Source organism: Calonectris borealis, chromosome 1 (genome assembly GCF_964195595.1).
Source record: "Calonectris borealis chromosome 1, bCalBor7.hap1.2, whole genome shotgun sequence".
Lineage (NCBI taxonomy): Eukaryota > Metazoa > Chordata > Aves > Procellariiformes > Procellariidae > Calonectris > Calonectris borealis.
This window is the reverse complement of record NC_134312.1, coordinates 98474447-98501630: the sequence shown is the minus strand read 5'-3', so window position 1 is coordinate 98501630 and position 27184 is coordinate 98474447. Positions and strand designations below refer to the sequence as shown.

The window sequence follows — 27184 nt, the reverse complement described above, 5'->3', positions numbered from 1 at the left end:
CTACTTTAATAAGTAACTACAAAAGATTTTATCCTGAGAGTAATGACAAACTGTTCAGGCCTGTAAATTTACAAGATATCCACTCACCCATATTCATACATTCACACATCTTGTATCCTCCTTTTAAAAGGCTGGATAATTTTCAAAACAGGTGTTTACTGTAAGCTAAGAGATTATACCACTTTAATCATGTGGCAAGCCCCTTTTTACAAATAGTTACCTGGTCCACATAAATTCCATAGGTAATGGATTTGCATCAGCATTACATCTGAGCTGAACGTTCTCTCTTCCAATGAACCAGTTTCCATCATAGCCAGTTACTGAAACTTCTGGGGCATCTGACAAAAAAAGATTTAACCTATCAACAATCACAGTATTTTCTTTAAACACTAACTGTGTGTAAAGGTCAGCTCAGTGGAGCAGAAGGTGTTTTTTGGTTGTGTTTTGTTTTCTTTTTTTTTTTATTTTAAAAACCACCAACAACAAAACGCACAGAGAACACCAATACAGTTCCAAGCTACAGCATAATATGCAGCAGTTGATTAGATCAGGAACAGTAAGTTGTTCCTGTGTGCAACTGTCCCACTGTGTGTTTTCAGCACACATACAGCACTTTAGTGAAGTGAAAGGACTTCAGAAGAAAAGAATCAGTTTAATGTTTTTTGGAAGCGAGTAATGGTAATTTAGAGCTACTTCTCACTAACAAGATCCTGCGAAAGATCAGAAACAGCATTTTGAGAAGCCAGGTAATTAGGAAATCATCAAAAAGTTCACAGATGCCAGTTAAAAAGGTTAACAGTTACCCACTGGCATCCATAATGTAGAATTATGTTGTTATGGCTCTAAAAAGCTAGGAGGCTACTTCAGATAAGCCAGAGAGACTCAGCTGAAATATTCAGAACCCGGAGAACAGAAGAACCAGTATGATTTGGTATAAGCTCCTACAGCAGAGATGGAGGAGTCATTGCAAAAGCTGTAAGCATAAAGGAAGACTGAAGGAAAACTAGAGAACACAGACATAAACTCTCTGCTTCTCACTTTCTGCTGTGTTGTTTTACTATACAATTTTGTCAGAAGTTCTGAAACATGCCTTAGCACTAATTTCAGATAAAAGCAAGTTTAAGACCAACTTGCCCCCTCATTTCACTTTAAATACAGAACTTCATTCTCTTATTCATTGTTTGAGACAATAATGGGAACAAATCATGTTTACTTCCATTTCTGTATCAATGGCACTTTAATCTAAAACTTCATTTCAACGTTGACAAAATAAACCAGTACTAATCACTATTTTATGCCCAAATAGGTGAGACTCTACCAAACAGGACAAAAACAAACCCACAAGAGATTCTAGTCAAACCAAAATAGCAAAGTTTACATTTTCCAGCCACTACACTTCTTCTGATTGAATTGACAGATTTCTATTATTTAGGAACTTTAAAGCAGCACACAGCTGAGACAGGATATCAAAAGAAGAACTTGAAAATAGCTCATCACGTATGCATTGTCTAACAAAAAATGGATCACATGCCTAAAGCTTATTTTTCTTAACTGGTTTTAGCTAAGCAGCGTTGTAAGCCATCTCACTTTGTATTCATGAGTTTTAAAGCCACAAATTTGTTAAACAAGCCTACTACAGGTTTGAATTACATGAGCAACCTGAAGCTGAATAACAAATGTTAGGAATGTATGTATTATGTTCTTGTTTCCTCATGCAAATTAGAGTGGAAAAAGCTTAGTGAGTAATTTGAAAATAACTTACTGACCCTCATAAGACCTACTTTCAACTTGTCATCTCAAACATGAATCTTCATTAGAATTCGTTTTTAATACTGCTGAAATTATAAGGCACTATAAACAGTTTACAGATTAACTGAGTTTGTTATTTTGTCTGTAATCTTTTCAATGTTAAACATAAACACAGATAATGTTTACCCATGAGCCAATATCCAAAGCAAATGGTAGAAACATAACGGTATTGTAGTTTTGTGACTAGTTTTTTTTTTTAATACAGAGACCCTAGGTTTCTACTCCTGCCTGACCTACCTCTTATCACATGCTTTTCTACAGTTTTAATTTCCCTTTTTCTCCTGAAGCAGTAAGTGCTCATCTCCTTCCTGTGGAAGGTATACACTGATAAAGAGGGTGGTTATAGGATATATACCAAGTAGTAACTACCTTACAGAATACTTACACTGTATGTCCAACACATGAGGGTATCTTATCTCCTTTTCCAAGGCAGGGTGCCTCACAATACAAGTTATATGTCTTCCTCTTGCAAATCGTGTAGGGACAATCATATACTGACTTACAACCGTCACAGTTTCATTTGGAAACAAAGTAGAGCTGGATTCCATTTCACCAAGACCTCCTTCCCAGTCAATCTCTGCAGCAGGTTTTCCAGTGGCTGCTGTACAAGTGGCTGCTATTGTCCGATTTGCACCATCTATTAGAGGGTTTGGTCCTTTTGTTAAGCTCACAACAGGTTCAACTAGGGAGGAGGAAAAAGTAAATTTAAACAAGAGAGACTCCACATCTTTCAAACTGTTGCTATGTAAAAGAGTTAGACAAGATATAATCCATTTGCAAAAGCCCGTGCTAATCAAATATCCTAGAAATAAGATCATGTCATATATCAGAGATGACAGTTCTACAAAGCTTTGGCCTGCTGATACTGTTAAACTTTAATGAGTGGACAAAGGTGAATGTTGCTTATTCACTGCTTTTAATGCATTGAAAGGGAATTCCAAAGTGGTTAGATTCAAAACGCCAACTACAGTGCTCCAATTGCAGTGTCTGACAACAAACAGCTTAAGATATTAGGTTGAAACTACACTCCGATTTTTAAAAAAAGGCTTGGATTCTGCTGCACTTTCAAGCGTTATACTTAAAGTAATAATCTATACTGTCAGTTTGTGTCACTTCAAAGTTACTTAATTCAGTGTTTTAACACCCAACATTAGAAGTTTAAGCTGCTGTTGATCAGTACAATATAAATTGAGTCCACGCTGAAAAGGATAGTTAACCTCCAAAAACCTGTTTTTATTATACACATACATTATATATAAAATCTAATATGTACACACAAATATAGCTAATATACATACTTTTTTATGTATCTTGTATATGTTTTTATACAAATAAAATCCTGTCTATATATAGATGGCCATCACTTATAGAAGTAAAAAATTTCAACTCAATACTATGTCTGAGACTCAAGAAATCCACAAGTGGAAGGATCTGACCTCCTTGTAAACCCACCGCTCACCTCGAAATTTTAGAGGCTTAGAGAACACATTTCCTTCTAAAAGGAGCTTGAGTTCCTGATGTACAAGTCTACTGCTGAGGGCCATAGACTGAAAAGCTTTTAAAAAAAACCTTCCTTCTTAAGAAGCCTGTTTCAGCCCTGTACAAGCCATCCACCAGTTGCAGCTTAAATCAAAAATACCATCTGGTGCTTCAGATACAAACCAAGGTTTTGCTTTCTAGGATGGCCCGTTCCTATCATCAATACTGGAAGATTCACATTTCCCAGTAGCGTACTAGCCTATTATATAATCCATGTCTTTTGATCTAATGAGGCTATCGGAGTCCTCTGAAGTGAAGTCATCACTACATACCATAATGCTTCAGAATCAACCTCAGTGGACCAGCCCTAACTAATCACAAAGCAGAGACAACTCTTGAAACTTCTGTGCCTTTCAGTATCCTATAAGAAAAAAGTTTAGTTCACAGAATTTCTTTCCAAGAAGCTGAAGCTGACCCACATACCTTAAAATGAAATAGAGCAGAGTTCACAGTACCTGGCCAGGTACCTCTCCAGCTATCTATACTTTCAAGAGGTAAATAAGTAACAAGTATTTTCAGTTTGAGTGAATTCACTGCCGGAATCAGTTTTTGATTTTTTTTTCTGCTCAGTCTAACACTGCTCAGTGTCTGAATAAGGTGGTTTATTATTTGTTCAACTAGACTAAAAGGAAAGGCAAGTACTATACGGATAACCTTATAAAAATATGTGTTTTCTGTTCTATGCTTAAAGTATATCAAGTGCTTAAAGAATATATCTCATTACCAGATTAAAGGTTGTTTGTTTGGGCAGATATTTAGAGTGGATTATTTTCTACTTTGTTTCTCTGAATGCCTATCCTCTGCAATTTATTAGTGATCCTACTGTAAATAAACCAACAGCAGGGTTTTTCAGCCAAGTCCTATATTCACTCTTCTAGATCTGAAGCATTTCCAACAGAGCTTCTTTCAAAATTTGATTCCCTGCTCTCTAACACTAGCAACAACTGAAGCTTTCTGCAATAAGCTTGGATATTTGAACTGATGTACATATGAAGCCTTCTATCATCTGAAAAAAGACTTTAAAACCTAGCATGGAGAACTTGACATTGTATAGCTTTGTTATTTGACCCACAATTTGGTTTCCCTGATTCAACACAAACATTACCACCTTGTTCCTGCCAAATCACTAGTAATAACCTTTTCAATAGCTTCTGTACTATTACTGAAATGCAGAAGTAAACACCCAAACTTACATTTAGTGTCTTACAAGCATAAAGATACTAATTTTTGCTGTATCCTCCCTGCCTAAGATCACCATCACAGAGAAATCAATTAAATTAGCAGCTATCCTTAGCTTTTCATGCCAGAAGTTATAGCCCCAAATCATTTCAGCTGGAAATAAAGTTTCATATATTCTATTCTTTGAATCTTCCTCAAAAATAAATGAGTACACAACTCCAGAATTTTTCCTCTACCCCTTTGTAACGGTATATATAGGTCAACAAGACATCTTAACTAAGGTAGCAGAGATCTCCAGACCCAAAGCAGACTACTCAGTATGCTGCTTCACTTACTCTGCTTTTAGAAAAAAAAATCTTCAAGTATTAAGTGATAGTAGCCAGAAAACAGGATATAGACTAGTTTAAAAAGCCTAATTTCTCCTAAGATTATCATTATTAGGAAAAAAGTATACTTTGCTTTCTCCAGTGATATCTGAAATTTGTAAGATTGGCCAGTTTCAGTTCATTGAGTAATTCTTGGTTTTACACTTGTCAGAAAGACATAAAGTTGAACTATTCAAAACTACTCGACTTGATAAAATATACTTATTCCCAGTCCAATGTGTTTTGGTGCTTTAGTTTTTTTATACTTCACAAATGGTTAGGCTTCTACTGTCACATCTTCCCATAAATCATGATTCTCAGACAACACACCAACTACAAGATAACCAAACAGCTACATACTAAAAAGTGGAAAGCAACTGCTGTTACGATACTTATTTCTATAGTCTATCCTTCAGGATTACTTTGTCCCAGCAACTGAAGCAAAACCAGCAGAAACCCAGTTACTCGTTCTACAGCCTTTCTAGCTGTTTCACCTATGGATTAAGATAAATATCTTGTGAATGAATCCCTAATTACAAGGGGCCATTGGCATCTCATCTCTCACAAGGAGAAACAGTTTTACTGGTTTTCAGCTTGGAAAAAAGATTACCCAAAGTCTGCAGTTTGGAGGTTTTTTTTTGTGGTGGTTTTTTTTTTTTTGGAAAGTATAACTTCTATATACAGACTCTTGTAGCAGTCCTCTTTTGTCCCAGGACCATTCATAAATCATACTGAAGTGTGCCCTACAGACTTTCATTGCTCACAGTGGTGGTCATGGTGGGGGACCCATGAAGGAGGTTGGGAGAGCATTAGAGAGGCTGCTTCACCCATTCAGTAGGAACATTATGTTCCCTCCAGGTCAAATGAAAAAGATGGTGGGGACAACGCTTAGTTTGGTAAAGGAAGCCACCAATCCCACAAAGATCCAAAAGCAGAAGGGACCTGCTTCCATAACTTAAGAGTTCAAGGGCAGTGGCCATTTCCCCCAACCCCTTTAAATAATCAACAGAATAGGTAACCTCTGTCCATTCAGTCAGTGTATCAAAAGACGTGTATGGATCATGTCATTCATATATCTTCAGAGAAGAATAGTCGCACAAAGCCAAAGCAATATTACAGCATGTATTATATTTTCCTGTATTAGGAATAGTGTGGCCAGCAGGAGCAGGGAGGTGATCATGCCCCTGTACTCGGCACTGGTGAGGCCGCACCTTGAATCCTGTATTCAGTTTTGGGCCCCTCACTACAAGAAGGACATGGAGGTGCTGGAGCGTGTCCAGAGGACAGCAACAAAGCTGGTGAAGGGCCTGGAGCACAAGCCTTATGAGGAGCGGCTGAGGGAACTGGGGTTGTTTAGCCTGGAGAAGAGGAGGCTGAGGGGAGACCTCATCGCGCTCTACAACTACCTGAAAGGAGGTTGTAGCGAGGTGGGTGTTGGTCTCTTCTCCCAAGTAACTAGCGATAGGACAAGAGGAAATGGCCTCAAGTTGCGCCAAGGGAGGTTTAGATTGGACATTAGGAGAAATTTCTTTACTGAAAGAGTGGTCAGGCCTTGGAACAGGCTGCCCAGGGAAGTGGTTGAGTCACCATCCCTGGAGGTATTTAAAAGACGTGTAGATGAGGCACTTAGGGACATGGTGTAGTGGGCATGGTGGTGTTGGGTTGATGGTTGGACTCGATGATCTTAGAGGTCTTTTCCAACCTTAATGATTCTATGATTCTATATTTGAGTTATAAAAAATGGTGGCTGAAGTATGGAAGCTAGATGTGCAGCTGTTTAGGAAGTCTCAACTAATTTGCACATCTGTGCTAGCTCTTTCACAGATTCATGACCACTATCTAATTTAACCCTACTTACTCTAGCTTCACCTTACATTCACATGGACAATCAGAAATCTCTTGTTGCTCAAGTCCTTACACTTCTTTATAGAAAAACAACATAATAAAGCATCCAGGGGAAAAAAAAAAAAAAGAGCCTTAAATCCTATTGCATTAAGTTTCCAGGCCTCAAAGTTTCTTCTTGGTTTTAAGTACTTCATAAGCTTTTTTCAACTGCTAATGTTGGTTTTAAACTAGTTTTCTTCTGCCACTGTGCACAGGAGGTCTGGACGAAATTGGCATGATTACAACACAAACAGGATTATTTCCACTTACCATTAAATTCACTAATTCCTTGGCAACAGCATGACACTGGGAATTGTCAGGCCCTTCTTCATCACAACTGACATTTACTTGAATAACTTATTTCCAAAACAGTATTTCTACTACTTGTCTTCTCTCCCCTCAAAACCAGCAGCCTTATATTTCTATGTAACTTATCCTGCCCACTAATTAATCCTTTATTATTTTATTGACTTTGGGTTTTTTATGGGTGGTGGGTTTTTTTTTTTTTTTTTTGGTTTTGTTTTTTTTTTTTGTTTGTTTGTTTGTTTTTTGTTTTGTTTTTTTTTTAAAGACTAGTCAGTTCACTAATTCATTACCTACTTGATCCTTTTTCTTGGCCTGGAGTATTGTATGGCACTTAAGAAGAATGTGTACATTCTTCAACTAGCACTTTCCAAACACCATTACTTTATCAGAACTGTTTGAGAGGATCCATTTTCCGTACTGTCTGACATGCATCTTCCTTTAATTCCTTACTGTAAGAATTTCTACCTTAGTGTGTCTGGGATCTATTAATGGTTACAGACCTACATCTGCCTTTGCCATTCTCACTGTGCAGCTCATATTCTTCACTTGTAGCACCGGTAAGAGCTAGCCTGCAAAAGAACAAGATCTACTTCATCAATACCCATGCTGAGAAATCTAGCTTTGCAAGACAGTAGGAGTCAAACCGAACCAAGTATTTAAAATAGTCATGTACAGCATTCAAGCTAGTAACATAAAATTATGTTAACTCTGCAAGCTACCCCATCACACACCATCTCTTCTGCCTTTAAACACCATTTCGGCCAGTTTAGTCAGCATCTTGAGAAAGAAACAGCTTAACATACAATTCTTCACAATTTTTTGCCCCTAGACAAGATCAATACACCTGTTTGACCCAAAAAGCATTTTCATATTTTCACTGTCTTAACCTCTTCTTTTACAATGCAGTTCCTTAAGACAACATGAAGCACTAAGTGAAGCAAACTGGGAGTGAGCAAAGTCACCAAATGTGGTAAGTCTTAAGCTTAAGTAGCATAAGACAGAGGTTCTAAATATGGTCTTAAGTGATCAGTGTACTGTGCCAAAATACAAGACATTTTATCCTGTATTATTTTTTCCTCCATTTGTCTTCAGTGTCTCTGCCTTACAACGTACAAGCACCTACTACGTGATTAAGTATGTCCACTACACATAGGAAGGAAACATTCTTTGCTAAATAGGAACAGACAGGGAAAAAAGGAAATGCTGCTCAGACCGCAAACAGTTTAAGCCCCAGGACGTGAACTTTTCTCTCCTCACTTAAGGGAGAGATTTTTAGAACGGTGGGGAAATGCAGTCAGAATAACACTGATTTTAAGTCACATCAGGTTTTAAATTTTGATCGGAGCTATTCCATGCCTTAAGACTGAGCTAAGCTTAGGACTGCTGAGCTCAGGCCAGTAAAGCTAGAAAATTATTCAGTTACACACATTCTGAAAACCATTACTTCCCCAGTACTTTTACTGTTTAAGTCTAGATGTCAGTGTAGCAAAAAGTTTTCATAAGGACAGAAAATGCTCTGCTGAGGCAACAGAAGATAGGTAAGTCCAAGAGAGGGTTGGTTACCCAGCTGTACACGCAAGCCAAGCAGCTGCTAACTAGGATGGAAAGGCATCTTTGCAAGTAGTTGGTTATTGCAATTCAGGGGTTGATACCAAGTCACTGAGAGACTTACAACTATCAAGCAACCATCTACATCACCAACTATGAAAAAACACTATGATCAGGACCACTGTATGCCTGACAAATACTACTTTACCTATTGCAACTGCAAGTTTTGATAATATATATCTTATCAAGCAAGTTGTGGTCCTTCTATATTTTCAAATGCAGAATAATAAACACACAGGCCATACATTTGCTTTCCAAGTTCCTCCTCATGTTCTCCATAAAACTAAAATTTGAAGGGCAAAATGGATTTAATTACTAATGTGATCTGAAAAAAAAAGTCTTAGAAATAGGGACTGACTAGAAGATATGAAGGAGAACAGTAAGAACCTCCCACTGTATGTTGATAAAGCACAACAACTGAAACCTGAAGTCAAAAGATAGTTACAATAGCTACAGACACAGCCACTTGTAGTACAGACAGAAGACAGAGAGCCATAAAGCTACATGCTTTGTAGCCTTGTTCACAGGGAACTTCTTTGGTCAAGTTACTTGTTTCAAATTGGATTAAGCCACTTGCTTTGATGTGTTTATTTTGCCCCACCTTGTGGTGAAAACCAGTTTACATACTGTGCTACTGCCATCTGATTAATCTCATACAGTATTCAACTACCATGGAAAGCAGAGATCAAAGACCAGGAAGATCCTAAAAGCACATTTGTTTACAAAATTAGAGTCATTGAACACTCAACTGAGTGTAGAAAATATCACTGGACTACTTGCAGTGGATTCAGAAGTAACTTAATCTATTATAAGAAGGTATAATATTATAAGGAGAGAGCAAGTCAATAAGTTTTCAAGTTTCAGGATAGAGTAATCATTTTACCTCGTACTGCACTACCACCTAAGTCTACCTGTGATTCAGTACTAGTCCTTTATGACAGCAATACTGAACCCTCAAGACAGACAAAATTAGTTTGTGTGAAAAACTGAGTTTATATAAGCTTCACATTATGACTATCCACAACCAGTCAAGGGCTTAATTGCCTTTCTTCCCACAACTCCCAGTAGTTGGTCTAGGCAGTTTTGCTTTACATTTATACTGTGCGAAGAACAGTTTATATCACCAACCCCAAGCAGCTACATTAACTTACCATATTAGCAACAAATTTATGAGGGAATTTAGGCAAGGTGGTAGCTAAAGCTGTGTTTGGCAGCTTCTTGGCACACACGCACACGCCCTAAGTATCAGCACTGCCAGGTTTAAGTTCTACAGCACTGTCCAAATATTTAGATTAGCACAATGCCTAAATAGGAATTGCTTATTTATTTTTAATATCTGGACAATCAAAGAGCAAGTTCTAAAGAAGAAAGATCCAAAAGAAGTCTCCTCAATAAAGTTAGTAAAAGCACCAAGACGCCCGTTATGAAAGACAGGAGAACATATTTTTGTATTGTCACTGGGTTAAAAGGTAAAATACGTTTGCAGAATTTCACTAACAAGTTTGTGCTATTAATTTCACCTCCTTTCATAAAGAAGTTGACTTACCTAGTACTGTTACAGTTGTTGATGATTGTGTATTTCCAAGTGGGAATGTAACTGCCTTGCAAATATATTCTCCTGCATCAGAAAAGCTTACATTTTTTAAGATGATTGTTGCATCAGTAAGTGAGTAGTTTTTAAATGACACTCTTCCTTGGTATTCTCCTTGAACAGATATTCCATATTCGGGATGATGAACAGCAATAGTCTGTGAACTTTTACCATGTATCTTCTCCCAAGAAACTTGTGTTATTGTTTCATTTACATCAATTATGCATTTCAGTGCAACCTTCTTCCCCCAAACTGCTGTCACATGTGGATCAACAATTGGTCCAGCTAAGGCACCTAAAAACAAAGCAATTGTTAGTTGGTACACATGAAGGTTATGCCTCTAAGTCTTCACATTAAGCCTTCTTCAGTAATTAGCTTGCCTTTCTCAAAGAGAATTCTTACCTTCTTCTGAATAACCATATTCTAGTTGATTCACAGCAATATGGAAACATTACAAAAGCATGCTTTAAGCAGAAACATCAAAGCTAGGTGTAGATCAACCATTCTTCAAAGAATACTATCACTAATACATAACTTTATACAAAAATGACCTGATAATTGTGTAACTGGTGTATCAATCTTTTGGAAACTTAAGTAGATATGAGCATTGCACGTATTCAGATTTACTGAAAAAACAGTAATCAGACATGGTACTTTAGCAGTCTGATTACTGATCCAAGACCATCAGGTAAAAATTTAAGTTAAATTACTGCACTTATTTCTACTTTCAAAAGAAAAGTCTCCTAATAACGATAATTTAAGGAGAAATGCATAAGTGAAACTTCAACCACTTACCATACCAGTAACTACTTAAAAAAGCAAAGCAACAATTGAAAAGAAAAAAACAACCAAAGAAAAAACCAAAACCCCCACAAACTACTCCATTTTAACAGTGACAGTCAATCGAAAAATTTGATTTCAGCTTCGGTATCCTAGTTTCCAATAAAGATATGTACCATCATACATATGCAATCTTTCTGCTACACTGTAGTGCAGCATCTTCACACTAGATCTTCCCTCTGTATTAACACAGTAAATATGCAAGAGTAGGTATATTCAGTGTTTGTTTAAGATTCAATGTATTTCTGTTTAATACCTAAAATACTTTCCCCAGTAGCAACTTTCAAGAAAGGAAATCCACCAGGACAAAGCAGTTAATCAAACCACAGGTTCACAATTTCTTTTGCCAAACAGATGCTCCAGCAACTTCAACCATTCTCTCTCGGAGTAAACTAACATGATGAAAGAGAATCAAAGTCTTAGTCCACACTGCATTTATTTTCACTGTGCTTAAGTTTTAACAGAGCTGTTACTGAGAAAGTTCACCCATGCAACAAGATTCAAGTCTAAATTTTAGTAGCCCAATTTTCACAAGCATGAAGAGGTCATTCAACTTGAGACATTAACCACATTTTCAGTCAACGAGTTCCCAGAAAAGAGAAACCATGTGTTCAGGAAAAAATTCTTTATATGCCTTTACATATGAGTCCATTGTTGAAAGTTTTCCATTTCCCATCAATTGATTTTTCAGTGTTCAAACCATAACTAAGTCAATGAAGTCACCTAAACAAGTGATTTAAAGATTCAGCTATGGATTTCTTCAGTGTAAGACTACTGACTAATGGCAATAGTATGAAAACATTAAGTTGCACAAATAAATCAAACTAAGCCAGAACTTTATACCAAGATTGTTGATATGCCAGTCACTAAGAGAGGCTGCTGAGGGGAAAAAAAATAGCCAGAAAACTCAAAAAAATGAATAAGTAAGTTTCATATAGAGAATATCCAACATGACTAATCCACGAGTAATAAAAGAACATTTTGTCTAGTCTCCTCATGCCTCTTGAACTAATACATATTGTTGAGACAGACATTGGAAAGAGGGCAACTATATGAACACTAACTGAAACACACAGAGTTCTGCCCAAATTTTGTCTCCACTTGCCATTGCTACATTTAAGCATAAGGTGGAGTGTTCCTTAAGAAGTATTTAACTATTGTTTTCTACCTTATATATAAATAAGGCTCTCAAGTTACATTTCTGCAATGTATTTCAGAATGTACAGAACATACATATTCTGTCATGTTATTTAAGTAAAGAAAAACACACTTTTATTCAGAAGTCACCTGTACCAAACCTTAACATAATGATCAGCTCTATATACCTCAAACAAACTACAAGTAAACTCACACAAAAGCTGCTTGGGCTTCTGGGAAGGTAACAAACTGAATTGGAAAGTCATCCTAGTTAGTGGAACACACAAGCTGTTCTTTTTCCTTTTAAAATTTTTTGACAGATCTACTTCCAATAATTAGAGGCTTTAGCTACATAAAGATGACCAGAGTACACTTAAAAAGTCAATACTCAACTAACAGTTATCCCTTTTTTGAAGATGTGAAAAGAAAACATTTTTTCCATCAAGGAATTCCTCTAACAGCTCATTTGTGCCATGAGAACATTGTGTTCTCACATTGAACTGCATGAATATTTCCAGAAGTCAAACTTTTTTATTGTTGTTACTTTCAAGATTTACAGACTGGACTGAGCAGGCCTCATATATATATTTTTATATATACACACAAACTTGCAGCTATAGAACATTAATCAGTTATATCTTATTGTTCACTCACCTTCTCCAATAAAGGAAGAAGAGCCAATAGATCATTACACCAAATTTTACACATTTATCTCATCTTCTGACACATGTTCAGACTCCAAAGACAAAAATCAACTGGTCTATGCTAATCATTTAACTTGAACTTACATATGGTTTATGTAACAGTATATATACTCCAAAGTGTATAAAGTTTTAAAAACAGTTTAAAGCTCAAGTGAGAACAACCACATCTTTCATTTGCAATAGCACCTCTGGTTTTAATCTTCAGCCAGTTATCATTATTTACCTAACTTCTTTTGGTTGCTGGGCAATCAAGCTAATAGTTCAAACAAGCAAGTTAATTACTATGCTGATATTCAGGGCTCTCCAAAACTCGGGACTCTAAGATAGGTATTTTTCTTTGACATAGATACTTCCACTCGAGAGTCAATATTTTGCTCGAAGATTGTACTTGAATGAGTAACAGCTACATGTCTACTCCAAAATAAAGCTTTAGAGGCTTACAATGCACAAGGTTCTAAAGAACAAGACACTTCAAGGCCACGTTATTAATCTCCTTAACTGATCCAAGGTACTGATGCATAGGACATTTACTGTTTTAATAAAGCCTAGCTCTCCTCCTCTTGAAATCTAATACTGAAATCTAACCTTCTTTGCTTCCACTTTCACAATATTGAAGTCCTTGCTTATCATTCTCAACATCGCTTAAGGAAACAATTTGTATTCACTTACTAATCAAGATCTTATTCTGTAACTTCTCAAGGCAAAAACAGCATCATAAAGTTTTCTTACATTTTTCTTTAGATTTGACAAAACTTCTGTGGATCTACTTTCCCTTTTCTTTCTGCTCACTTGGAAGACAGAAAAAATAGCTTACGTCTTCCCTCTCATTTCCTCAATCATGTGTGCTCTGACAGGTCATATGTTCCAGCATGTCTTTGAAATATGGAATGAGGTTCTCTCATAACCTGCTTAATTGAAGACACTGTTAGATGACTTTTGCTGGTGGGTTACAACAATTACTTGAGTATCATATTGTGACACCCAATCCCACTCATTTCAAAGCTTTGAACCTAACTGTATCATTCAGCTCGTACAAATGTTTTAGAAGTCCTTCTCTGTACCAGTCAGCCAGACTTCCTCCTTTAGTGAAACAGTTCATACTCCTGTTCAGATTGCACAGGCAACAGACAGGGGATTTACCTTGTTTTGATCAGCAAGAGCTTGTCCAGTACTCTTTCATATGCAGCCTGGTATTACTGCCATCTCCAGTACCTTTAGAGGTTTCAGTTTTAGCTAAGTCCCTACGCACTAACTGACGTTTTAATTACACAGTGATCCAATCCATGCTGGTAATACTTCACGTCCAAGTCCATCACTAAACTACCTTGTGTCTAAAGTTAAGAGAAGTTAAGCAGGTGGATACTCCTCCTAGTTGATCTGCTTGACACATCTATTTTCTAATCTATTTGCCAACATGCTAATAAGACTCTTAACCTATTTCACAGATAACACTGTTAGTTGCATGCAGACACTGACAGTCCACACCTCAGCTTCTCAAACTGCAACAATTCCTCTCCATCTCTAATTTTACCAACTTAGAGGACTTTTAAAAAAAGCAGTCATTTACTATTCATGGCTCCACACTTACTTATTAATACTATGAGACTGTCCTACCTCAACTTAAAGTCTTAAGATAAAATAATTTCAAAGATGAACAATGCATTATCTCATTTGAGGGTGTGGAAAGGGAAAGCATAAGCTTCTTGTTCTAATATTTTTGTTAAAACACCTTCCAGAGGAATATGTTTTTGGCCCTTTGAGTTCTGACACCCTCTACTCCCTCCCCAAAATGAGCTGCAGTATCTCTTCATTTTCCCACCCATCCTTCACATCACCACACAGACCAGATTTCAAGGTCAAGTACTGCTAATGTATCTCAGTCCAAATTGTACAAGCTATAGTTTTATTTCAGATAACCACTAGATTTCATCATTTTTTCAAATAAAATTTTTTATCAGATTTACATTGTATTCACTAGCTCTCCAGTTTCAGACCATTACAAGAATCTTGCTCAAAACAGCAAGGCACTTACCATTATCACTTAACTTGTCAAAAAGTAGTTTGAAGAGTAAACAACAAAAAGTCCCTAAAACTCACTTCTAGCATTAAAAGCCACAGAACTAGAAGCTATCAAATATTGACTGTGATAACAGAAGCTGTTCACTAGTAATTCTTAACCAAACTTCTTCCACCAAGTGAAGAAAAGATGCTGAGGAAATATAGGGTCTTGAAAATATAATGACCTTCTTAAACAACAAAGTGCTCATGCTACAAAAAGAGAGTAGTGTCCACACTTCCAGCCTTGTTATTTGTTGTAATAAACAGCAGATTTAGAGATTTTCTATACAGAACAGCCAAGCACAAGTTTAATTATAAAAGCAATCCATTTTTTTACCTGCTATAGAACCGTGGCCTGCTTAACAGCACACCGCTGGCAAGACAGAGATCACGCTGCCACTTCCTAGCCACTTATTTTGCACTAGTTGTCAACTGTTTCCACAAGACAATAAAGCCAAACTGCAGAAGAGCAGAAAACCTCAAGTTTTTCCCTACATCAGCAAGTTATTCAGCTCATGGCTGTTATCTGGCCTTAGCACACACTAACACAGGGAACTAGAAGAGTTCCAGTCAAGAGCAGAGCAGAACAGTAAGAACATCCCATTTTGGTGACAGCAAGTTGCTATGTCAGCAGAACTTCCCATGAAACACTCTTAAGGTCAGGCTAAGCATTATTGTTAGGTCAGTTTAATTTTAGCTGACATCAGAAAGCTTAAACTCATTCTTCCAGCCCTCCCTCTCCTGCATGAGCACTCATCAGGTACCTAAGAGAGCACCCAACCTACACAAACACTCACTTGTTTTCTTCCTGATCTAGCCCTCTGAACTGGCTCATTCCTTGCTCAGACAATCACAAGTGACAATGCAACACAGGCAATAAGAGCACAGCCGCACATTCTAGTGGCATTTTAAGATTTGTTTAGCTAGAGAATCAAATCACTTAAGGACACTGCAGAAGACAAGCCTGAAACCTCAACTTGCGGCTTTATAAAAATATATGCTTAAATTACTGGGAAGAAGTCAGTGTGTGTCTTTTGAGTACCAGAACACAATCAAATTACTGTGTCAAAAAAAAGATCAGAACCAAGAAATGGAAGAGATTCAAGATTAAGTAGTACAAAATGCTTCAGTGCTAGCTTCCAATTAGAATTGTTAAGCAAGTACTTAGGAAAAAACTGCACTTACATCAAAGAGCTAGAATCATAACCTAGTGTTGTTCTCGCCTAAGGATCTGCTTTATCACAATCCTCACCTGAAGTGGAGTGCTAGTTTGTCAATGAAGTTTTTTGGGGGAAGTGGGCTAGGAACAGAAACAGGGTATGAGGTTGGCTTCTATAAGCATTGTGTTTACTAGACTCGGCTCAAGTTCCCTTTTTTGTATGGCATTTACCTTCTAAAAAGCAAACCAGAAATATAGTCTTTCCATCTTAGAAGAGCAATTCTTAAAACCTTGTTCAGTGTTTATCACAACAGTACAACAGGCATGCAAAAGCCTACCAGAAGGCAAAAAATCTTGGTGAAATGAGGCATAGCAATTGAATAGTCTGAAGCTGAGGCTACTGAAATCCTCCTAGCCCTTCTGTGCAGTTGCCAGCTATCTCAGGCTGCTTTTTCATTTTATTAATGTTCAAGGGACTCAATCTTTTGAATCCAGAGGTCAAGTTTACCTGATATCAAAAAGAAACTAGGAACATTATGTCAACAATTGTTTAAATAATGTCATATACCTAGATTTCTCCCATTGTGTTTATATATCACTACTGTGGCTCATGCACATTCATCACTTGGAAATGCATCTATTAACTTCTGATGGTTAACTTTTTATACCTACAAATGGACCAAAACCAGATTCCAGTCTTATCTAGTATGTAAGCAGCTGTCCTCTAAGTACTATAGCCTACATGCTTACAAAGGCTATAGTAAGGGGAACATCATTTCTAGTTGAAAATTGTAAAAAAAGTTGCACAAAAGTAAAATTTTTACACCAACCTAGAAGTTGAAGACACTAGCCACACGAACTGGTTGAGATCAGTTCTCTTAATTTCAGTAGTCTCAATCACAAGTTAACTTGTTGCTGAAACAGGGGTTTCACTCAAAACATCAAGCTCAAGACAGACGAATTCTCAGTTAAGTGCTATCATAGGATGTTCTGCAGAATTTTTAAGTACTTTGAACCTCTACCTGCTGCTCCTAAAGGTAGAGCTGACAACATATCTACCATTCTACCAAGAGGCTTGTGTTGCTCAACTCCTTCATTCACCACTACTGATGGAAGGGACAGTCAGTTATCTTCCTGTAGTTGCTGAATCAACATGTATCTATATATATAGATATCAAGGAATTCTGTTATTTGCAGGGCAGGCTACAACTACCATTCAAAAGACAGCATCCAGAGTTCACAGAGAGAAGATTCATACTGCCTGTTAAAAGGCCAGATAATGCAATACCGGACAAAATACTCTTATCCTCACACAAATGGGTCAAGATATTAAAGTATGCAAACCTCTGTGGCACCACAATAAACACTTTATCAGCAAGATTGATGCTTTCATCACAGAAAGCAAGGAAACCAATTAGAAAGAGGTATTTTACTCCAGTGCAACACTAAGTCAAAGAAAAAAAGTAGCTGAACTACAGCAAGTTTAACATTAACATAGCTTGAGCCCAACTCATACAGTCATGAGTTGGAGCTTCAAAAAAGCTCCGCACCTCTCTGCACTTGAAGTCAGGCATGGCTATGACCCACTGTTCTTATTTCACAATGCCGTTTTCTTCACATGTTAACTGGTGCTTCTGTTCTAGTTTCACCACATCCACGCAGGGCGGGGAGTGTGCCTCTGCATACTCTGCTTCCTGCCATGCTGCACAGACCTTTAGTATCAAGCAGCAGGAAACTAAATACAATCTAAGGCACTAGAGGAAAGTTTAAAAAAGGTTAGGCTCATGATTCAAATTGAGCTGTGAAGGACACTCTTAGAAAGCCAATTTGATAAGGTTAAAGCTTTAAATTTAACCACTCACCAAGAATGTTTACAAAGTCCCATGAACTTTAAAGCTTCATCTGGAATTTCAACTTAAACCATATTAGCATCAGTGTCTGTTTTACACGCTTTTACATTATAGTCTTCTATGTATGTTAACACACAGCAAATTAAGACATTCATGTTTATCCTGATACTAAGCATTCAGATGTTTACAAGACATGTTGAACTAATAAGTGAGGCAAGCTATGAGGCAGCTGGAAGTTCTTCCGCAACAAACATTCCAACCTCTGTTTAACCAGACAAACCTCCCAATCCCACTCCCTTTAAAAGGAAACAAGTAAGACAATGAGGTACTCTTTTTCCAACAAATGGGTCAGGCTCAAAAGCAGGACTGGAGGAGAACATCTCATCCTTAGTCCCACTCCCTCAAAAACCTAATAGTAAAAGTAAACAAGTAGTTCAAGAGTTATCCACAGAAATATACACCACTTCCTCTCCCTAAACACCACAAAATGCTTCACATTCCCTTCTAAATAAATTTAAATCCTCAAGTACCAGAGCAATAGGTATAAATACACAAAAAGAAAAGCAAAAGAGGTTGAAAAAAGCAGTTATTTATGTAACTCAAACCTTTGATTGGAAAGTTTGCTAAAGAGTTCCAGACGATCTTCAAAATTTTTTGAAACACAAAAGATGAGTCAATAGTTCTGACAAACCAACCTGGAGGAAAAGGTTAAAGTCCTCCTATGTGGCATCCACTTTAAACACATAACCAAAATACCCAACAGATATAGTGGGAAGTCAAAAGGAGCATTGCACTTCTGTTCTGTATCTTGATGGGGCTGCCAACTAAATGCATTAGATACAGAAAAACAAGTGAAGTTATACATAACAAATCTTTCCCAGTCAGCCTGGAAAAGCTTCAAGTTCTAATGGGTCCAAATTAGAATAGCAGTCAGCAGGAACAGGTATAAGTAACGGATACAAGATGTTAAGTAACTGGGTAGAGAGTAAAGACTGTTCTGAAAGTTACAGCAAATATATTATTATGTTTCAAAAATTTAAAGTGCCACTCTAGAATATGCCAGTATAGAAGTAAACTCTCTGCTCTAGCCAACATCAGTGAGGCTCCATCTGGAGTTGTTCCGCTTGAACATCATACTTCAGATATTAGTCACCTAGGGAGTCTGAAAGCAAACAAAGTGTGCTCAAAGGCCTAGAAAATGTGACCTACAAGGAAGAACTGATCCTTGTTCTCAAAGGCAACCCAATAAAGGTCCTGAGGTAGTGACACCACAAAAAGAATGCCTGCACTGTTGAGTATGCCTGTGGAGGTTAGGAAGGAGTTAAACTGAAGCAACAAAAAAGACCACCACAAGAACAAGCAACAACCAAACCCACTGAAATCAAGAAAACCTTTGATGCCACAGAAAGTGAAGTCCTCAAATGAACACGCTGGCCAAAACAATAAGCCTCCACAACCTTTAGAAAGGTTTGATGGTTAGTTATAAAAAAAACCCAAACACCCAAACTGACCTAAACTGATCCTGCACTGGGATAGAGACATGATCTGTTGTTCAAGGATTTTGCTGGCCTAATTACTGTAAGATTATTAACAGACATTTTTAGTAAAGTATCTGGTCTTCCTTCAAAATCTTGTTAGCTGATATGACACACATGCTGATGGACCCAATTACAAGCTCTCCTTTCAGGAGCTTATTTGCAACAATCCATTCCATACACTTATACCACTTGCTCGCTCATGATCATTTAGTTTACCCAGACCTCACTACTCTGAGAAGATTTCAAACTACATTGCTTTTAGAAGTCTTCTCATTCTCAGTCCTCTTACTAGCGACCTGTTGATTTACATTTTTTCCACATGTGTTTCAAGACTATCCTCACTTGCTTTGCAAATCAAGGAACTAACAGAGTGATACATAAAGAAATTACCAAAAACAGAAAGAAGAAATTAACTCAGAAGACATCTAGGATGGCCAATTAATTTCATTTCTAATGCTCAGTTAGTAGCACTTAAAAAAAAAAAATTATGAAACCAAAAGTTCTGTGTAGCCAGCACATATTTATTTATTAAGACAGAGCACTTTCAACTACTTTTTTCATCCTCAGGTCTACTACATTTGGGGTTTAATTTGAATGTTATATTCAACATGTTCAATTAGACAGCTGTTTTCTCACCAAATGTTTTTCACCATTTGCTTCTTCTATTTGTATCCTTTCCAGTTACTCTCTTCAGTAAAGGTTTTCCTCTTCATCAGAGGGACAGACAGCTCACAGCAGGGAATCAGTCTTCTCTGTTACTTATTTCTTGTATTCTGATCCACAGGCAGATATTCAGCTTTTGTCATGTATTTTTTATAAGAGATTTTAACGCTTCAAAGTTCTATATATGAATCCACAGGAAATCTCTATTAGCACCAGTTTGTCCTCAACTGAGTACTGTGACATACTCAAATCACTCCTTAGAGACTAGTTTTCTCATTCTCAACCACAAATAAGACTTGAAGAAGTAACAGACAGCCTTCAGCTTTGAGAAAAGTAACTCATTCTGAGTATGTTCGTTAATAAGTTATAACCTGATGTTTAGACATAAGTTTAGTGTTGCTTGCTTAAAATATATTTTAAAAGCTCAATTTCTTCATTTATTTGCAGGGCTGTGAATTCAAGGCGATGACAGAAATTCTGCTCAGGAGATAGAGAGTAACACCTAGATTTAGTCAGCTAAAACTTTTCTTTTTAGTCAGCTTCAGCTTTTCTGCCTTCTATAAATCAAGTACACAGAACTTCATTTGCCTTTAAGTAAGCCCCATCACCTACTACCAACTGCCTTTCATGATACAAAGAGACAATTACGTACATTACAGAAAAATCGCCACTTTCTGGACATCAACTCATTCTTAAAAGGTTTCAATTTTGCTATGCTCTTCAGAGCCACGTCTAGAAGTTCCAAAACTAAGATAGTCTTCTTTCCTCTTAACAGTATAAAACTGAGAAGACAACACAGCTTCCAGTCCACAGTCCTGACTTCAGAGATAAGCATGAGACATTCAAGCTGCTATAAATCACCATTATTCTACCACAATCAGAACTGTATGAGAGATGCTCAGCTGTGCTAGTGAAGGACAACCCAGTGGAGGCAAGGCTTACTGTAGGATTTTCCTTCAAGTGAGAGCAGCACTTAAGTCAAAGACACATCTGACTTGAGCAGGATTGCCTATACAATTGACTGCATAGATGAAAAGAAGGCATCAAAAGATCAATATTTGACTACAAAATAAATGTATGACCTGAATATTTTACTTAAGTTATTGTAGACTGGGGTAGGGGGGAGTGGGGATTATTAATCACTGATGCCACATCTGTAGCCTCACCTTTCAATAACTCTTAGATAAAATGCTTCAAAAAGGGAAGATGCTTCGATCAAGACAGCAGTTCTAGAATGAGATTCCTTCCCTGCCCTCCACATACACTTCTCCATCACCTGGAAACCTAACAGCACAGTTTATCATAAGAAGAATTTGTGCTCCCACCAAGGAAAAATATTACCAAGAGAAGTCACATGCAGAAATATAGGCAATAACATGCAGGGGGGGCAATTAGTCAGGACAAACATTTACTCCTAATACTTTCAGCTGTCTCAAGCTTGATCTGACCTGTCAGCTTAACCCTCAGTTGATTTTTAAGTACTGATCCATCTCCTATCGACTTCACAAGCTTTCTGCATCCACAGCATCCTCTGGCAAGGAGGGCGAGCAATCTTGCCGCCAGTTCTAAAAACATCCTCTTTACTTGCAACTTGTCTCCTTTTAGCTTCATCTGATGAGCACCTACTTCTTGCACTATAAGAGTTAATCTGTATACACATTGTTGACATCACTCATGATTTCACAGATCCCACCATATTCCTCCCTCTCCTCTCCTTCTCCTAAGAAATGGCCTCTTTTCTCAACTGAGACGTCATTTAGAAACCCACTTTGATATCTTTGACCCTTGCTGCCCTCCTCTGAACCTATCTCAACCCTAAGATGGTTTTTTTGTTTGTTTATTTTTTGTTTGCTTTTAAGATCAAGGGACCAAAACTGAACAGAGTATTTGAAGAACAGGCAAACAACCTATTTACACATTAGCACAGCATGTTCTGTTCTCCTACTCCAACACTTGATTGGCATCACCCTTTAGAGATAACTAACACAGAAAATCACCAGTTCACAGAACTGACCATCACATACTCAAAGCCTTGCTTCAAAGTATACAAATATATATTTATAATATATATGAAGTTTACTCCTCCCCTCCACAAAGGAGGCCTCATGGGCATCACTGAACATTTATCTACACTTCAGCTTGTTTCATTATTCAATCAATCACTTTCATAAGGTCCTCCCTAACTCTGTGTAATTCATCTTTATCCCAACTTGCTATCAGCAACAAGTAATTATGTTTAATTAGGGCATCTCATACTCCAGGAAATGCAATAGACAAGATCCTACTGTTCTCTAGCATCACCCAGAACTATAGCTTCCACCATAGGAATTCTCTCCAGAAAGACATCCTAGCAAGACCGCAGTGACTGCTAACTGAAGGTTTGGTCAGATAAATACCCTCCCACACTTTCTTCCAGACCCCAAACGTGTCCATTCGTTATTTGGAAAAGCAATTTAATGCTATTTAATGCTATCACGATATCTGCCTTTTTTTTTTTTTTTTTGAGAGGAAGAGGAAACTTTGGGGGTGGCGGGTCAGGCACTAAATATCACAAAGTCTGAAGAGTTACTGCCCATCGCTCCTGCTTCATTTCAAAATCTGTGAGTTATCAATGACATAGCAGCATAGTCTCTTCCACCTAGCCACAGACTTGCAAAAACATGGGTTGGTATTCCAGGACATGCACACCAAGTCCAACAAACAACTTCCCTTCCAAGTTATATGGTGGTTGTTTCAGCACTACCATGTAATAAACTTGCCATTACATAGACTAACAGAAATACAAGGCAACTGCAATCAGAATCCAAAAATGCAATATAAAGTGATCAGTATAGGATTTTTGTCATTGCTGTTTGCTGTCTTTCTTTATAAGGTAGAAAGCCACTATTCTGCTACACAGCAATAGGTACATACACTGCCATACTAATCATAAGGGTAACTGCAATGTGTATCTTGCTCGAAAGCTCAAGTCTATCCCAGAGTATAAGTTACAAGCAGCAATACATTCTTCACTTAATCATTCTGACTTCATCTGTCAGACCCAGGCATTCAGAATGCTCAAGTCCCAGGATTCACTATTTATCAGTACCAGCTTGTAGAGAAAATGCATTCACAGAAAGCCTGTGGCATCTCCAAAGTGTTCAACAGGTCATCTCTGACACAGGTATAAGCTATATTAATCATTTCCAACCAGGACACCTATCAATTACCACAAACACAAATGAACTCCTAGGTACAGGTGTCTTCATAATGCATTTCTCACTGGCAAAGGCAAACAAGCTCTAATATTTAGAGAATAAGGATTTCACATAGGTAAGAGGCAAGGGACTTCTAGAGGCCACCTAGTCCTGCTCAAAGTAGGTCCAGTTATATCAGACTGCTTGGAGACTTGTCCAGACAAGTTTTGAATATCACCATAGAATGAGATTGATTCCTCAACCACTTTGGACACCTGGTCCAGTATCTGATCTCCCTCAGAGAAGTATTTTTTCCTTACATTGACTCTGGATTTCCCACACTCCAGCTTGTTCCTCATGTGCTGCACCTCTGAAGAAAGCCTTGCTCCACCTTCTTGACATGCTCCCATCAGGCAGCAATAAAGGCTCCTTCCCCTCAGCCTTCCCTTCTGCAGGCTGATCAAGCCAGCTCTTGCAGCCTCTCCTCACACCTTGTGCTCCAGCCCCCCACCACTGGGCTCGCTCCAGTACCTCAATGTCTCTCTGGTACGGGGGAGCCCCAAACTGGACACAGTGCTCCAGTGGCAAATAGATGCAGAGGATCCCTTCCCTCAACCTGCTGTCATGCTTAACACAGCCTACGATGAGGCCATCTTCCTTTGCTGCAAGGGCAAACTACTTGATACATGCTCAATTTGTTTTTCACCAGCACCCCACCTCTGTGCCGGCCAAGCTCCGTTCCAGCCCATTGGACCATAGCCCATGTGGACTGGAATAACCCCCAGTTGCATGGGGTTATTCCAGTCCAGATGTGGGACTTCACACTTGCCATTGCTGAACTCCACGATATTCCAGCCAGTCTGTTTCTCCAGCATGTTGAGGTCCCTCAAAGTAGCAGTCCTGCTTCCTAGTGTATCAACTGTACCCCAGTTTGGTATCATCCACAAACTCACTGAGTGCACTATATTCTGCCTTCAAAGACATGAAACGATATTTGCCCCAGCATCAGTTGACAATTAGCCACCAGTTGGACTCTGTATAACTGAATTTCACTCTTCAAGGTATTCAACCACCTATTTTTGTCCGTCCTTGTGCCTGGAGAAGGCCTAGAGGAGGATTTGCTCCATAATCTTTCCAGGGACTGAGGCAAGCCTGACGAGGCTGTAGTTTCCTGGACCCTCCTTTCTTGAAGCTGGGTGTTATGTCTGCCTTTTTCCACTCATCAGGAACTTCCCCAGTCATTCTGACTTTTCAAAGGTGACAGAACATGGCATCAGCCATCGCACTCAGCACCCAAAGCATCTTTTTTGGTCCATGGTCTTGAATATGTCCAATGGCTTAAGTACTCTCAAACTGTATCTTTCTCTACTGTGGGTTATGCTACATCCCACAGATTCTGCTAGTAGTAGACTCAAAGAACTGGGAAGACACAGGGCACACCTTACCAGTGAGAAATCAAAGCAAACATAAGATACTGTACATCGCAGCTTTTTCCATGTCCTTCCTCACTAGGTCCCCTGCCCCACTGAGCAGTAGGCACACATTTTCTTTAGTTTTTCTTTTGCTGACAGTGTAGTTACAGCAGCCTTTCCTTAGCATCCCTTACTTGTTCCAGCTGCAGCTGAGCTTGAGGTCTCCCAGCTCTGTACCTACACTCTCAGATACTATCTTTATGTTCCTCTGCTTCAACTTCTGTGGACTTCCTTTGTCCATTTGAGGCTTGGTGAGGAACTCCCTGTTCTTCCATGCTGACCTTCTGCCAGACCTGTTGGACTTCCTGCATGTTGCAGGGGACATTTATTGTAGTTTGAAGAGGTTTCTCTTGAAGATCAGACAGCTGTCCTCAGCTCATTTGCCCACTAGAACCGTTTCCCCATGAGAACATTACAAGCAGATCTCCAAATACGGTGAAATCTTTTCTTCTACAGTCCAGGGTTATGATTCTACTACCAGTTCTGACCACTTTTCTCAGTATTTCAAGCTCCAGTCTGAAAGTTACTTCAGCCAACAGTGCCATATTCTATTACATCTTCAACCAGTTCTTCTTTGTTTATGCGTAACAGATCAGGTAGAGAATCTTCCCTAGTCAGCCCATGATCCCCTTCATCAACAAGTTGTCTTTGACATATCCCAGATATCTCCTGGACGGTTTGTGTCCAGCCCTATTGCTGTTCCAGCTGATGCCAGGGTGGCTGAAATCTCCCAGGAACATCATGGTCTGCAATCATGAGGCTTCCTCCAGGTGCCTAAAGAAGGCTTCACCTACTTTCACATCAGGCCAGCAGTAGCAGATAATTGTGTCACCTGTTTTGGTCTGTCCTCTTAACATTACCCATAAGCTTTTAACTGGCTTCTCACCTGCTCAACAGCAAAGGTCCATGCATTCTATCCACTCTCCTGTAGAGCACTACCTTTCTCACTTTCCCAGCTTGCCTTTCTTGAAAGGCATGAATCCAGCTAACTGCACTACTCCAGTCATGCAAGCTATCCCACCACATTGCCAGAATCCCAATGAGGTCGTAAGTCTGCAGTTGTGCACAGTCCTCATTTGTGCTGCCTTCACAATGGGAGGGGAAAAAACCTCTCCCATCATGTCTCCCTCACTTCTTTTTGTTCCTCATGTCTTCTCTTCAGGAGACAGAAAAATTTGAGAATATCCCAACATACCTAGTTTAAAGCCCTCCTCACAAGTTAACAATGCTATTGGAAAAGAAACTCCCATCTTTGTCAGATCCTGACTCTGGCTCAGCAGTTCTTGTTCTGCAAGGACAGCCGAGTGGTCAGAAAAGTCAAAGTCCAAGTCCTACCTTCAGCAACAGCCAGATGCACTCACTCCTACCTGAGTCTTTCTCTCTCAGTGGGATAGGAACCCAGGTCGTGGGCTTGCACTCATGTCCTTCACCTTTGCCCTCAGAGTTCTTTAGTCACTCTTGATAACACTCAGGGTTATCCTTGGCAGAATCATTGGTGATCATATGGATATATGCAAAACATAGCAGTCGAAAGACCAACTTAGTCTCTCCATAACATCCTGGATCCAATGGCCCTGAAAGAGGGAAGATCTCAAGGCATCAAATCAGGTCAGCAGTTGGGGTGCCTCCAAACCTCACAGAAAACTCTCTGGTAACTATCACCCTTCTTTTCTTTCCAACAATACTAGGTCCTTCACACAAAACAGGAGACTATTAAGATGCACAGAACTAGGTGCAAACATATGATGAGACCACTAAGCAATATTAATGTCCTCCATCGGATAATTAAAAGTGCTAAGACTACAATTTTAGGTACTCTCCCAGCAGTACTAGCTAGTAGCCAAGAAGTTAATAAGCTTTCTTAAATAGGAAAAAAAAAAAGTAAAGCTCTGTCATAACATCTCTCAGTTGACACCTTTTTGAAAGACAGTCAAGGTACCACTATGCTGATAGGCCTAGCAGATACTGCTGAATGCATGACCTATGGAATTAGCAAACCAAAATTTGACCCTGCATGTTACCAAAAGCAACAGCTGACTGAGGCATCTTCATAAGCAAGTCTTTCTGCCACTAGTTCAAGTAGGTCTAATAGTTACATAAAGGTCCAGAAATTAAAAAAAGACAACTGTTTTTCTTTCTCAGTTTCCTTTAAAGTAGCAAAAGGGTTTTGGTGCCTAGCAAAATTACAACCCTACACTGCAACTAAAGGAATCCTACCGCAGATATCTTCAAGTCAGTAACATTGTATTAAAGTAGTTGGGCTGGGCTGTAACTGCTGAATTCTTTGTGATTGTGCATTAATACCT

At 38.5% G+C, this 27184-nt stretch overlaps 1 protein-coding gene across 2 annotated transcripts in view; it reads right to left on the bottom strand.

Moving 5' to 3' along the window:
• NECTIN3 (nectin cell adhesion molecule 3) overlaps positions 1–27184 on the bottom strand; it is a 73019-nt gene that overhangs the window by 33015 nt on the left and 12820 nt on the right. For both annotated transcript variants that reach the window (XM_075168982.1, XM_075168990.1), the window contains exons 2-4: positions 10237–10575; positions 2195–2491; positions 221–338 (exon numbers count right to left, since the gene is read on the bottom strand). In XM_075168982.1, coding sequence (XP_075025083.1) covers positions 221–338; positions 2195–2491; positions 10237–10575 — 754 coding nt within the window. The remainder of the gene's footprint in view (positions 1–220; positions 339–2194; positions 2492–10236; positions 10576–27184) is intronic.